The 15,546-nt window shown below is 38.4% G+C and overlaps 1 protein-coding gene across 1 annotated transcript; it reads left to right on the forward strand.

Moving 5' to 3' along the window:
- Nucleotides 1–313: 313 nt before the first annotated feature.
- Nucleotides 314–10,986, forward strand: LOC103709123 (zinc finger protein VAR3, chloroplastic). The gene is made up of 5 exons (XM_039124854.1): nt 314–933; nt 1,122–1,239; nt 3,282–3,565; nt 8,658–8,756; nt 8,875–10,986. Exons 1-5 carry the CDS (start codon nt 470–472, stop codon nt 10,613–10,615), a joined length of 2,706 nt encoding a protein of 901 aa, XP_038980782.1. The 5' UTR covers nt 314–469; the 3' UTR covers nt 10,616–10,986.
- Nucleotides 10,987–15,546: the final 4,560 nt, after the last annotated feature.

Below are 15,546 nucleotides of genomic sequence, written 5' to 3' on the forward strand. Positions count from 1 at the left end.
AATGACATCAAGAAAAAGTTAAAAAAATAAAAAATAAAGGAAATGGCTGCTAACCATTTTATCTTTGTAAAAACTATATATTCTAACAAATAAAAGTTATATATTATTGTCAGGTCAATGTTGTTATTAACTACAAAAAGACATGCTTGGCAAAAAAAAAGTACGAGGATGAATTATTTTGAGAAAAATTTTTCCATAGCCCACACGAAAGTACTCAATTCATCCATCGATCCTAAGGTCCATATATTTTTATATTTTGCCAACCAAGATAACACCACTCCGTTACATCCAGAAGCTTCCGTTAAAAGAAAACACCATCCTAGAACCCTCGCTCTCCCCCTCCCCCTCATCCCTCATCCCTCACCACTCACTCCCTAGGTTTCCGCCTCCCCCTGCCCCTCCAGAATCCGGCGCTGGTCTCGCCGCCTCCCACCGGAATCCGCTTCCTTTTCATGCTCCGGTGTACGTGATGGGCGGCGCCTCCAAGCTCCTCATGCTCCTCTCCACCCCCTTTCCCCTCATCTACCCCCGTCCCTCTGCCCTCCGCCTCGCACGCCACTCCCGCGTCCACATAGCTCCCCTCTCCTCGGTCGCCGCCGCCTCCGCCCACCGCCGCCTCGTCCCCCCCGCCCCCCGCCCCCGGCCTGGATTCTCCGTCAGAGCCGCAGAGGAGGTCCACACCCAGGCCGTTGCCAGGGAGGGCTATGGGGAGCCCCTGGTCTCCCCGCCGAATGCCAGGGCCGGGCACCCGTGGCCGGAGTGGTCGAAGCTGGTGGATTATCTCGTGGCCAGAGGTTATTCCGACCGGAGGGATTCTGTGGCTGCTGGTGATGATGATTTCTCGTTCTTGGACCACAAGGATCTGTCGGAAGAGTTCGTGAAAGCTGCTGAGGCCTGCCTGGCTTTTGCCAGGGATCGGCCCGATTTATTGAGGTGATGTGGTGGCTTTTGCTTGAAAGTTGCTCGTTCTGGTGGGAATTTTTTGATTTTGACTTTATTTGATCATGAATTTGGATAGAATTCTTAAATGGTGGCTTTAGGTTGCTGTGCGGTTGTTTATTTCAATAAATTGATTATTTATATGAGTGCATCATCTGATTTTTCTTTGGAAAAATGATTAGGCTGCTGCCAAAGAAGGATCTTAAGGTTATTGTGGAGAATGGATCGCCGTTCTTATTTAGGAATGGTGCGAATTCAACCAGGCGTTTGAGGTCATTCTTAAGTGGCGATGGAGCCAATGTAAGTTCCAGCTGTCAAAATAGCTAGTTTCAGAAATATTTGTTCGTTCTCACTTGTATCTTGCCAAAATGGCTAGTCCCATGCTATGCGTTTGCTGCATAGTGATGGTAATGATTTCCATTCCTTTAAGATTTTTCATTGCCAGGTATGAAATTGGCTATCACGTTTTTTTTGTTCCTTTCATGAACTGTTGAGTCTGTATTGCCTGCTACTCAGTGGCACTTTCTATCAGATGTCATCTATATCTATTACTTCTCTGCCAACTTCCAGATGAGCAATGCCAAGTTTTGTGGACCAGCTTGGTGCCTAAGTTGTTTCTAAATTCATTACTATTTTGTAAGAAAGTCATTGGTCTTTTGATGGACCATGAGTCACAAGAGCTGGTAAATGAAATGAATTGAAGAAAGTTTAGGATAGAAAATATGCAAGATGAAGCAGAGGAAAAAGAGTAGATGGATGGTAAAAGTTGGAGGAGGAAGGACAAATAAGAGGCAGTGAAAAAGGAAACATGTATATTGTTATACATAAGCAGTATCTAAAGGTTCATCCATTGCTTGAGCACTAGGCTTATCCATAATCCTTTTTTTTTTTGAGTGCGCCACCAGTGGATTCTTTTCAATTTTGAATTGTCATCAGGTGTTGGCTTTCAAGCGAATGATGGAGATTGTAGGGACACGGCATGCTGCCAATAGATGGCAGGGGAGATTTCAGTGCACCCTGATTTGGTTTTCGCATCCCCCCACAACACAACATACACACACCCAAAAAAAAAAAAAAAAAAAAAAAACTCTCTCCAAATCTGTGCTTATATATTTTCTCCAACTTTTCTGCTTACTTTATATAGCTACAACCAATTATCCACCTTTAAACATTTTCCTTGTTGCTTTTAATATTTCTTTTGGTTAAGCAGTGGGTTTCCAAGTTGTATGAGAGGTATATATCAAATAATTGTCAGAAAGTTTGCTAGGATAGGGGAGACAGCCATTTGGGCATTGTGATTTATAGGTCTTCCTGGTAGTAAAGCGCCTGCTACGGCTAGAAATTTGATCAGGTCCTTTCATGGTCTAATTGTAGATGGAGAACCTACTGTGCTTGGAGATACTCTGGAATCTAGTTATACTTTTTAATGTCCAGCATTTTGCATGTACTCTAGTTGTAAATGGATCTCAATGAAGATTATCATTTTCAGAGAGAGATTGGTTCTTCATGACAGATGAGTTCCTTTCCAATCTGTTGGAGATTGTATCCTCATGATCTCATTCATAATTTCATTATGATATCCTAGGAATTCCTGGTGTCCTGGTTTTGCATGCATATCCCTCAGGCTTTTGCTTGTGGTACTCAAGAATGGCTTGATTTCTTTCACAAATTTCAGTGCACTAAAGTTAAATCGAACGTTTAGACTGTAAGTACGGCCCTTCAACTATTTGAGAAGTAAATATATAGATCTTTGAAGGTTATGCAGGCAGACGACTGCATTGCTCATAAACTATCTATGTAAATATCCATCCCTGTCATTGTACTAGAATGACCACCAAAGGGAAACATATCCAGTCTAACTGGAAATGGTTTTGGCTGATACTGCAGTTAAATCGTATGGTTTCCTAATATCATAATAGCAGAAATGCTGCAAATTGTGATTGAGCATTTCATGAGGTTACTGTTGACAAAACAAGTTTAGTAGTATGCTGGTTATGTAGCTTTATGAAGGGAACTTAACAAGGCTTTTGCATTTGGTGCATATACCAACTGGTCATCTCATTTCCTTTGTTGACACCCTTCCCTGATGTTTGAACCCATCTGCAACTTCGGCAGATTGATTGTTCTGAACTTTGGATACCACCAGGCCCTAACAGTTGCAGACTTATTTTGTTTAAATCTCGACTGAACCAAATAATACCTGGTTTTAGTCAAACCTGTTTCAACCTGACAGTCCAGTCATGCTTTTAAATATTGATCCGCATATGGCTCATGTAAATAAACATTTTTGTGAAATAGTTCTGCTAACCAAAATCAGTTGTTAATTGTTGGGAATATACTAGGTATTGGAATCTGCAATGGCACAAACTGTTGATGTCATGAGGTATTTGTTGAGCTACGCGTGCAACCATCCTATTACTTTTGATGAGAACGACCTTAAAGCTAGAGAACTTATTGAAGCATCAGTGCGGAACCTGTTAGTTGAGTTGGTTAATGTGAGCTCAGCTGGTTGGGAATCCAGTTCTACCGAGTCAGCTCCAAAACAAGCACCTCTAAGACGTGAACAGTTTTCAAGGCCTCTTGGTCAAAATATTGAAATGAAAAGGGGTGACTGGATTTGCCCAAAGTAAGTCGCTTTTATCTCTCTCTTTTTTTAGTATTATTTTGTTTATTTTTTACGTAACCCTATTATCATGCCTTAGCAGAATCCTTGTTTAATGCTTTGAATTTCCTTGATTACATCCACCTATTAATAATCGATACGTTCTATACATGGTGGCTAAATCATATGACCCTTTTCTTAAATATAAATTTATAAGGGCTCCTTGTAAGTTTGGCTGTTTAGTTTCTATTCAATAAATTAATTCGACAATATGTTGTTCAAAAGTTTCAATTTGTTTTACCATTTATATTTTATACCTCATGGAAGTTGATATGTTTCGTGTGATCATGCTGCATTATTTTGTTAGCTTATGTGTTAATGTTTCATCATTATTGTAATGATATAATTCCAGGTGTTTCATTCATTGTCATGTCTTGGAAAATTTTTCTTGCACTTTAAATGGTTAAGTTATTATATTCGTGCATCCCGGCTTATATTTTGGTTCGTCAGCTGGATTACGAAATGAGAATTGATATAGATGTGTGGTAAAACTAGAAAGATAGATTAGAAAATGAATATATCTGAGGAAATGTAGGAGTTGTATAAATTAAGGATAAAGTGATGGAAATCGATTAATGTGGTAAGGATATGTACAAGGAGGCTTTAGTAAGAAGGGGAAACCTAAGTTAATATAGATGAAGGTTATGAAGAAAGATATGGGGAAACTTGGGATAACATTAGAAGTAGCCCTAAATAGGAATGCTTGGTGATAAGGATCCATAAAGCTGGCTATAAATAGTTGGAAATAGTCTGGATGGTTATGGTTATGTCTTAGTAGACATTCTCACACAGAATGATGTAATCGATGTTTTAAAATGTGGTGTTGTGGTTGCATATATGGGTTGGCCGTTTGACTGCAAAGCATTTGCCATATGTGGCTGCGATTGACGGTCGGGCTGCATGTAGGCTGAAATGGTCCCACTTAGCATTTATTTAACGCACTGCTGTCCTGCTTAGCATTGTCTAGTTGTATATATAGCCCACTTAGCATTGTCAAGCCACATTTCTGGTCCCATTAACTTTTTATCCCACCACATGTGGCACTCCCCCCCCCCCCCCCCCAAAAAAAAAAAAAAAAAAAAGAAAAGAAAAGAAAAGGAATCTCTGCTACTCTAAGTCCACCTATTCATTTGATCTTCCCAACTTGGATTACTGAGAGCCTAGTTTGGTTTTGTATCTATTTTTTCATTTTAGTTGGAGAGCAATTGTATTATTCAACATAATATTTCAAAAGTTTATCCTAATCTTTCTCTCAAAAGTGGGGAACCGATGAAAGGGTTTATGATCTGAGAAGACGAGGGAGAGGATGCCATGGCTAAATTAACATTTTTCACCTTTTCTCCGTTGAATCCTTAAACTTGTTGCTGAATTGGTAGAGTGTTATATAGAAGAGTTTTACTCTTCAAATAAAATAGCTTTTCAAATATTTTGGTTAACACACACACACACACACACACACATATATATATATATGTATGTATATATATATATTACTTGTTGCATCCCCCCCTCACCCCAAAGTTCAAAATCCTGGCTTGGCCACGACTTATTATTTATCAAAAAGAGTATTGTTATTATCATTGTTTTTGGATTACTCTGTTTATATTTTAAATATATAAAAAATAACTTCATATCTGTTGGTTTGAATTGTTGTTTCCAAAAAACATAAGAGAAAGGGCGCATGCATGTATGAATTAGAATTGAGATTGAGTAGAAGGAATGTAAATACTGTAGGCAACATAAATTTCCAACAGTCTAGGTTCTAATATCTACTAGTCAACATATTTTTGTAGTGTTGCATATCAGTCAGCTTGGTGAATATAGTAAACATAGTATCATATGTTATAGTACCTGCTGTCATATTATATCATGTTTCGAAATGAAATTTTACTTAAACTGCAAGCTTGGTATAGTTTGGGAGGAGGAATTGAAACTACAACTCCAGTTTGACTAATGTTTAAATAAATCATGGAATGCTATTCTATCTAGATTAGCTTAAAACAATGTCATCTGCATGACTTAGATGACTTATGTCAGGCTAGGCCATGCAGCAACATGTTAGCAATGGGATTTTTTTTTTTTTTTTGTAAGGTTTTCCTGATTGTTCCACAAAATATGACTAAGTATTTCTGGTTTGTTTATCTTAAGGTAGATTATCTATTGTTGACTAAGTGTTATTTTGATTAAATGAGGTGCATTGTATCATGTTATTTAAATTATCTATTGTTGACTGCTTGATGTATAAGCTAAGAGTCTCCAAATTACTTGATTTTTGGTTTGTAGGCAGGTTAAGATAGTAGATCATATTCAACAAGAAAAAAGACAATTATTTCAATTTCATCTATGAGATCCGATTTAAAATCTGGTTGGCCTAATACATGTACATATATATGCATATGTGTGTATATTTGTGTCGATTTCACTTGACCAGATTTGACTTAAAATCCAATCAACCGAGTGTTATATATGTAGTATATGCAGGCACACTCAATAAACTCTTGTGATTAACTTCTCAAATTGTTTTCCTTAGTCACTTCCTTCACTCCTTTTTTCCCTTCCTCTCCTATTCATTCATTCATTCTACCACCCTAGTTATTTAAACATGTGCTTGTATGATTTCTTTGTTCCTGAAAATATTCTATCTCCGAGTCATCGTAGAGCATCAAGAATTCTAATTTGTTTTCATTCTCATAATTGGAATTTTGTGCATAGAAATCTAGTATTTTGCAATGAAAACAACATAAGAAACTCTGGATTTTTTTTGAATGAGGACGAGCATTTTAATACTAATATAGATACAAATAAATTCATTAAATGCAAGTTGTTTCTTTGGCCCAATTCGCAATTAGAAGATTTAGCTTGTATGAATTGCTATTAGTTTAATACCAATAATGGCAGTTGTTTCAGTATGTCAAGGATACATATGTATCCACGATTCAAAATTTGTTAATAGTATATTTCCTATATATCTGTGATATTTTTTGGTAGATAAAAGCTGGAAGATATACATATATGCTGTATTATATTCTGGTACATTACATGGATTTAATGATGATACTGAATCGGATCAATATTATGAATAACAATATCTGATCTATCAAATCGATTCATCGTCGAGAATTGAATAGTATAACATAAGAAAATCTTTTATTTTATCCATACTAAATCCGAAATGGGATTCTTTATTGGATCAGGAATTCCATTGAATTTTTCATCCTTTTTTCCACTTTTTTTCTTTTCCATAACCTAATGTCTTTGTCTTCCTTATACAACTCTCTTTACTTAAACATACAATTATGAGATATTCTATGACCTGTATTCTATTGGTCACACAGATCCAAACAGTAGAAGTGAGATGGAAAAAAGGACGGGTGTTAAGTGGAAAAGATCTAATATTCCAACAAATTTACTAAAAAGGGGCGTTGCTTGGTCTTTTATTTTATTAGTATAGTATCTCTTCTTCTTTCTTGGATTGAGACTAGAACGCATACATCAAAAATTCAATGTGCAATTTGCATGAGAATAGGTAGATCGTTTCCAATTAGTCATTGAGGACACACAAACCAAGTCGAGGTAATTATGTTAAGTTCATTGTGTATTGTACAATAAAAAAAATACAATTTGTGTATGTATTCTTGGTAAAAATAGGGGAACTCTATTCCATTTCATTGTTCAAGAACAATTGAAAAAGAAAGTCAGACTAGTATGGTAATGTATCTAGTTTTTCACACCAACATAAAAGCTTAATTAAGTATTACTTCAAAGATGTAAACACGATCATTTGTTGGCTGAAAAATCAACTTCTTTATCTGAGTCTTGAATATTTGCCTGGTGCAGCTCTTTTTCTTTCCTTTTCAAAATTTTCTCAATCCCCTAATGGAGCAGATCTCAAAAAGGTGAAAGGTCTCCCTTCATTGTAACAATGGTTAAAAATCCTAACAAGGAAGATATCTGAGATCTCTCCACCTTGGAGACAATGTGAGGATGGTACATGATGATTTCGCTTCTCTGTTAGGCAAAGAGGGAAGGCTGAACCTAAATAGTGAAAGACACCTCCAGCCATGCAAACCACAGCTATGTCTATAGCCGTGCAGATCCCACTAATCTTACATATGGCCCACATTGAAATGAGGTTGGTTTGGCTTCTGTACTGTTTAGGTGGTTTATGTTTATATATGCTTGAAAACCTCTTAAACCACACTAGTGTTGAAGTTCCAAAGTGTAGAGATTGTAATTGATCCATGCATGGCAAGCGGCAGATAATCCAATCTCTCCTAAAGTGCTTATTTGGTAAGAATTAGAACACCTATGTGGTTTTCAAATTTGATATGCCAACCATGATTGTGCAACTTCTAGTCAAACAGACAGATCACCCGGCTTGTGTATTAGTGATTGGTCATTCTTCAAGAACACTAGTTGTTCATTATCTAGAAGGGATCCACTTGTTTGAGATGTGGTGAGAACACCTTTTGATTGAGACTTTTAATTTTGTTGGTCCTAATGGAGTCAAATATAATTTCACTTGAATGAGATATTGCTTGACTTCCACACTTTATGTTTTGTTGTTTGTTATTTGGTTTTTAGAGTACCTTGAAAACGAGGTGCATGCAGCAAAAGTGAGCATTGATCATGCAGATCCAGTTCCAAGGAGTGTGATGCACATTTTTTCCCCTGAAAATACTCCCTTGAAATTATTGTAGGTGAAGAGTCCTGCTGATTTGACCTGTACTGGGATATATTCTGGTGTTTTTTGATTTCGAGTTCGTGGTGGCTTTATGCATGAAGGGAGGCACTTCTTGCATATCTTATGATGGTTACTAACAAAACTGAAGGCCTCTTAGATGCCCAATGATCTAATAGTTCATGTTTAGTATTTATTATCTTTTTAGTGGAATTTGGTCATTAACCTTATGACAATATTACTTGTATGATTTTTAGTTAAGCTCAACAGGGTTATCCGATGTGTTTTAAATGTGGAAAACTTATATGACATTTTATTGGTTTTTTTTAAATGCACAATAATGAATTAATTCTTGTACTATTATTTGTCATGCAGGTGTAGTTTCATGAACTTTGCTCGGAATATGAGATGTCTTGAATGTAATGAGGAGCGGCCAAAGAGGGTTGTGACCGGTGGAGAGTGGGAGTGTCCTCAGTAAGCCTGTTTTGACAATCTTTTATGTTTCACCATGAAATTTAGATTTTTAATAAATATGCTTTTGATTCTTTATGACGGGAAATTGGTGTTAATTTATTTTTTAAACTTCCTCCAGATGTGATTTCTTCAATTATGGGAGGAACATGTCATGCTTAAGGTGTGACTGCAAGCGTCCTGGAGGAACCTCAGTAAGTACCACTGTACCAGGGGCTGGTTTGGGTTATGGTAGAAGCTCAAATGTCGAACAGATCCTCAACAGAAGCAGCACTGATAAATCTGAAATTGAGCGCAAGCTGGCTGCCAATGATGAGAAGGCTGAGAGGTGGTTCAGCAAAGTGTCCCAGCTAGATGATTCTTCAGACCTGAGCAGTGCAATAGCTGATGAAGATTTTCCAGAGATTATGCCCATGCGAAAAGGGGTTAATAGATTTGTTGTTAGCACACGTAAGACACCTCTGGAAAGGAGGTTGGCGAATGCTCAACATAGAGGTAATTTGGGTAATACTGGTTCTTTGGAGGGGAATGAATCTCAGCCTGGAGGTTTGAGTGGAATGGGATCTGACAAGACTTCTGAGTCATCAATCAGCAAGACTTTAGACAGGATACTCGGTCGTTCAACATCACCAGGAACAAATCATCAGTCAGATGCTGGAGAGATTAATACTGGAGCTGGAAGTAGATTTAATTCTTCAGAGTTCAGGCAGAGTATGGCAAACCAAAGGGGAGATCCTGATTATGTTCCTTTTGTGCCTTTACCTGCAGATATGTTTAGTAAATCTCAGAATTCAAACAATGATGTCCAACAATTCCCAGATAAGGAAGCTTCCACGAAGACTGGTCAGCTGAGTGAATCTGTAGCTGAGAGCTCTAGAAACCCAGCTGATAGCAAGAACGACAATGGATCATCTGATGCATCTGAAAGATGGTCCAAGAGAGTTGCAGAGCTCAACAATGTCACAGATTTGTCAAGTGCAGTATCTGATAATGACTTCCCTGAGATCATGCCGATGCGCAAAGGTGAGAACCGATTTGTGATCAGCAAAAAGAAAGACCGTTCTTTGACATCACCACAGTACAAGAGACGCATAGCTCTGGAGCAAGCCAATAACTCCAATTTTGTCCCCTTTGTCCCTTTCCCCCCGGATTACTTTGCAAAGAAAGACAAGCAACCAGAAACTTCTCAAACTGTAGAATCTACCTTAGAAGGTGCAGCTCCACCTGAAAAGGTTCAGATTGTCCCTGAGAAGTCGGAAGAAGCTAAGACCAGGGTTTCAAACTTTGGATCTGCTGGAAATACGTCACAGTGGCCTGACGGTCAGCCTAATGTTGAGAGCCATAGCAGAGACTTATCTGGCAAAACTTGTAATGAGAGCAAGGCAGATGCAGGTTATGGTGGGGCTACCACAACTTCAGCTCAGCTCCCAAATAATTCATGGAAGAATAGCAAAGAGGGTTGGAAGAGTGAATATACCCAAAAGAGTGCATTGGATGGTGGCAGCTCTACTGCCAGCTCACCTCAAAAATCTGAGTACTCTCAAAATTCCAGAGAAAGCTGGAACCAGGGTTTGTCTGGGAAGAGTTTGGAAGGATCTGCTGTCAAGGAACCTGATCCTTTGGACATGTCTGAGGAGGCCAAGGCAGAGAGATGGTTTCGTAGGGTTGCTCAGATAAAGGACATATCGGAGCTTAGCAACATTCCTGATGAAGACTTCCCAGAGATAATGCCTATGAGAAAGGGAGTGAACAGATTTGTTGTGAGCAAGAGGAAGACACCATTGGAAAGGAGGTTGACATCTCCTCAGTACAGAAGAAATCTGCCAATTGTTAGTTCTGATCCTGAGAAGGATGCCAACTGAAAAAGAAAGCGGATTGCATGTTTAATTCTGGTTTATTCTTACTGATTTGATCAGTAAAATTTGTTCTCAAATATTATCACGATAAACTTTACATTGTGACATCAAGGAAGTACCTGCGCGTTTACGGAAAAAAGGAAGAATCTATGAGGTGTATCCTTTGATCGGTTTGGATTTAACATGAGTCTATATTTACGTTAGTTTTTATACTGCAATATTATTAGTTAATGCAGGGAAATTTGCGTTCTGTTGCATAAGCAATACTGTTTTATAAGAAAACTATATTACATGCTGTAATGTTTACATGAAACACTTCTCAAATGACTGCTTGTTTATCAAGCGAGTCAGAAAATTGTCACATATTTGTTAGGCCACTTAATGGTTTTTGCTGCAAATTAAACGTGATTCTATAGTTAGTGGTTGTGTTACATGTGCTAAGATGGTTGTGGATGGTTTCCCTAAGCACAAATATACTGTTGTGTAATCTCCACTTGAACTCGTGTCGGGTGGCGGTAAGGAGGTTCGCGGCAACGTAGGGTGTGGAGCCTTCTATTAGCTGAATAAATATCAAACTGGTCCAATCTTTCAATGGAAATTAGATATTCTCCGGCATCTCATCAAAGGTGACCCTTGCTCTCTTGGAAAAAATCTTTGGACAAGTTTAGAAGACAATGCGTATGCTACGGTTCAATGCGTTGGGCAACATGCGATTTGTCGGTATGAGACAATTCTATCCTACCTGGGCCGTTTATGTCCGTTCAAATAACTTACTGTGTTTTGCCTTCTATTTAGATTTTTCACGTCTAGAAAGAAGCTAACAATGCTGTAGATCGAATGACGGGCTATACGGCCGATCATACTGAATTTACATTATGAAATTTTTCCACACATCTTCTGCAGTAATTTTTTAATATTTTATTTTCTGATTTTTATGGGTATATTTATATTCATTTTAAGTAATTAATTCATCTGTTGTACAGGAAAAAAAAAAAACAAACTTAACTCGCTTTAGACATCAAAATTACCAGATTTTCTTATTAAAATAAATGTACAAGTAATGTTTTATTAGTTGTTTGTCTATGTGCGCACCACAGCAAAAGAAACAGGTTTGCTTCAGCATGAACTGAAAAAGCAATTAATTTCAATTTGCATGATATTTGAGTGGCTTCTATTAAGTTTGTCTTTACACCATATCCTAACCGTGGAAGCCCAAATTCTAGTTAGATAGCAGCCATGTAGCAAAGCCAGGAGCTGGGAAATAATAGTAAGAGGCTCCAACCTTGGTAAGGTCTGATTTCACAGGAGTGTAGAGGCCACTAATTGGAGTCAAGCGTTCGATAAGTTTACCTACATGACATTAAAATCAATGGCATGAAGATCAACAAGATAATGCCACCTGGCAAGGCCCGAGGAAAGCTGAATGATAGTCAAAACAACTGTGTAGGCCAACCAAGTCACTACAAGGCACCGCTTGGTGATATTTAAAAAGTGTTGGTTGGAGTAGACTAAGTTAGGGGCTGGGGTCACATAAGCTATAGGCCGAGTTTCAAACTAAAGTCCTCAAAAGCTTGCAAGTAAGCATGCATATCGAGTGACTGCAACCGTAGTCTCGTAGCCTCATGACTTGAACCTCCCACTCGCATATCTATAACTGATTAATCTTCTTTCTTGCTATTAAACTTTGATGATAAGATTGAATGTTAATACTCATATATAGTGTTGGGCAACGGGCCGTGCCGGGCCGGCCCGGCCCAGGCCCACCGGGCTAAAGGACTAAACGGGCCGTGCCTGGCCCGGCCCGTCCAGCACGGAACGCCAGCCACGCCACGGGCCGTGCCAGGCACGGCCCGCAACGGCTCCAGACGGGCCGTGCCGGCACGGCCCGTCTGGAGAGGGGGGAGGAAAATAGCCGTTTTCAACGGCTATTTTCGGAAAAAAGTCCATTTTACCCCTCCCAACAGTCCAATACCGGCTGAATTGAGGGGTATTTTGGGAAAAAAAAATTTTGGGCTTCTATAAATAGCCCATTCCTCCCTCATTCTCACCACACCAAACCTCTCATTCTCTCCTTCTCTACTGCTATTATTTCTCTCTTCTAAAGTGCTTTTCTAGCAATTTAATTTTTAGTTTGTTCAAGTGCTACACAAGAGGAGGTTCCTGTTGAGAAGAGAAGGTCGCTTCTGTTGAGAGCACAAGAGGAAGCTCGGAATCTCGGCTCTGCCTCTGCCCTCCGACCCTCTACTCAATTCCTTCTTGCGGTTAGTTTTTATTTTTTGAATTAATCATAGATATGTCATCTTTTGAGGAAAGTCAGTTTGGCATTCCTGTTTCTGAGGGAGAAGAAACTAATCCTCAACCCCATGTTCCTAGTTCCTCTAGAACTGGTGAACCGAGTGAAGATCAAACCTCTTCTCGTAAGAGGACTAGTGCTGTATGGAATGAATTTGATAGAGTTATGGTTGATGGAGTCTGGAAAGCTAGATGTAAAAAATGTGCCAAACTTTATAGTTGTAGTAGTAGTGGGAGAACAGGGCATTTAAAAAGACATCAAGAGAGTCATAGGATGCATGATTCTCATGCTCAAACTCAAAGTACCCTTAATATACAAGGGGGATTACTTGTAGGTAATTTTGCATATAATCATGAAAATCAAAGAAAAGCACTTGTAAAATGGATAGTTAAGGATGAATTACCTTTTAGTTTATGTGAATCTTTTAATTTTGAAGAATATGTTCAATTAAACCTACAACCTGCTTACAAAAGAACTAGTAGGCGTACATTTAGAAGATTAGTTATGACCAACTTTTTAGCAATGAAACAAAATTTAATTGAAACACTTTCTACTTTAAATGTAAAAATTTCATTAACTTCTGATATTTGGTCAGCATCTGTAGGTAGTAATTGTTTTATTGCCATTACTGCTCATTATATTGATAATGATTGGCAATTAAATAAACGTATTCTTGCTTTTCGTGCTTTTGATTTTCCACATTCTGGGCAACAAATTTCAAATATTATTTATCAAACTGCATGTTCATATAATATTAATGATAAAATTATGTCTATTACTTTTGATAATGCATCTAATAATAATTCTGCTGTTGCATTATTAAAAGACTCATTGCATCCCATATTAGATGGAAATTTACTGCATATTAGATGTGCATGTCATATCTTAAATCTTTCTGTTCAAGCTGGCATGGGCATGATTCAAGATGTGATTTCAAAAATTAGAAATGCAGTTTCTTTTATTCATGCTTCAAGATCAAGACTTCAAGAATTTAAGGAATTATGCATAAATCATGGCAAACGTTTTAAAAAATTTAAACTTGATGTAATTACTCGTTGGAACTCCACATATAGCATGATACATGATGCATACCCATATAAAAACTTATTAAGTGCATATATTAATGATCGTGGATTAGGCTTTACATTGTCTGAAACTGATTGGAATAAAGGAAAAATTTTGGAAGATTTTTTGCTTAGTTTTTATAATGCTACCAATGTTCTTTCTGGTATTTATTACCCTACTTCATGTTCATTTTTACAACAAGCATATATAATTAGTCAAAAATTTGCAGAACATAGATATGATGATGTTTTAATGCCTATTATTGACCTAATGGAATCTAAATGGAATGAGTATTGGGACAAGATATGTCCTATGCATAACTTAGCTGCTGTATTTGATCCTAGAGTTAAATTAAATGGCGTGCTAATTTTACTTGATGCATATTCTGAAAATATGAATCAAGATTCTGAATCTGCTAAAGATGAGGTAAAACAACTTCTTTATGATATTTATGCTATATATGATGAAAAAATTCGTGGATCTAGAACACAAATACAAACCTCTATTTCTTCTTCTAGTAGTTCTCGTTCGTCATCTATTTTTTCATTCATTGCACAGAGAAGACACACACATGCTTCAAGTTCCTCTTCATCTTCTTCATCTTTAAGTAGTGAACTAGAATTTTATTTACGAAATGATCTTCAGTCTGCATATGATGAAAATCAAATAGAGAATCTAGATGTATTATCTTGGTGGAAGAGTGTTAGAAATCAATATCCTGTTATGTCTGCAATTGCACGCGATATTTTAGCTGTGCCGATGTCCACGGTAGCATCGGAATCCGCTTTTAGTGCAGGTCGGCGTGTTCTTGACGAAAAGAGAAGTAGGATGACGGGCGAAACGGTGGAGATGCTTCTCTGCTTCAAGGATTGGTTGGATGCTGAGGCAAGACTTCAAGATAAAGGTGGACATAATACAATATCCTCTGATGATGATGATACAAACACTACTGAAGACTGAAGACTGAAGACTGAAGAATGAATACTGATTCACTGAATCACTGATGATTAGTAAGATTTCTTATTTTTTTATAATTGTACATTTTTATTGTATTCTGGAGGTCAGACCAAGGTTCAAACCTCGGCCCTTTCTTAGTTTCTTATTGTATTCTAGAGGTCAGACCAAGGTCCAAACCTCCCTTCATGTACCATTTTGATTTAAATTAATAAACTGGTAGGGGTCTATGCCAAACCTCCCACCATTAAGGTGGCTTTATATTCATAAATCCTTAGTTTTCAATATTTATTATTTTTTTTAGGAAATTTATGAAGCATTAATTTTTATCGGGCCGGGCCGGGCCCAGGCCCGAACCGTGCCAGGCCCACGGGCCAGCCCGGCCCAAGCCCTTATGGGTCGTGCCGGGCTGGCCCGCGGGCCTAGAGCGGGCCGTGCCGGGCTCGGCCCGCGGGCTAGTACCCTGTGACCCAGCATGGCCCTCTCAAATGGGCCGTGCCAGGCACGGCCCGGCACTCTAGCAAGCGGGCCGTGCCCGTGCCAGGCACGGCCCGCTTCGTGCCGGGCCGTGCCGGGCCGTGGGCGGCTCGGCCCAGTGCCCAACTCTACTCATATACATCAAAGT

The sequence above is a fragment of the Phoenix dactylifera genome, chromosome 3, assembly GCF_009389715.1.
Source record: "Phoenix dactylifera cultivar Barhee BC4 chromosome 3, palm_55x_up_171113_PBpolish2nd_filt_p, whole genome shotgun sequence".
Classification (NCBI taxonomy): Eukaryota; Viridiplantae; Streptophyta; class Magnoliopsida; order Arecales; family Arecaceae; genus Phoenix; species Phoenix dactylifera.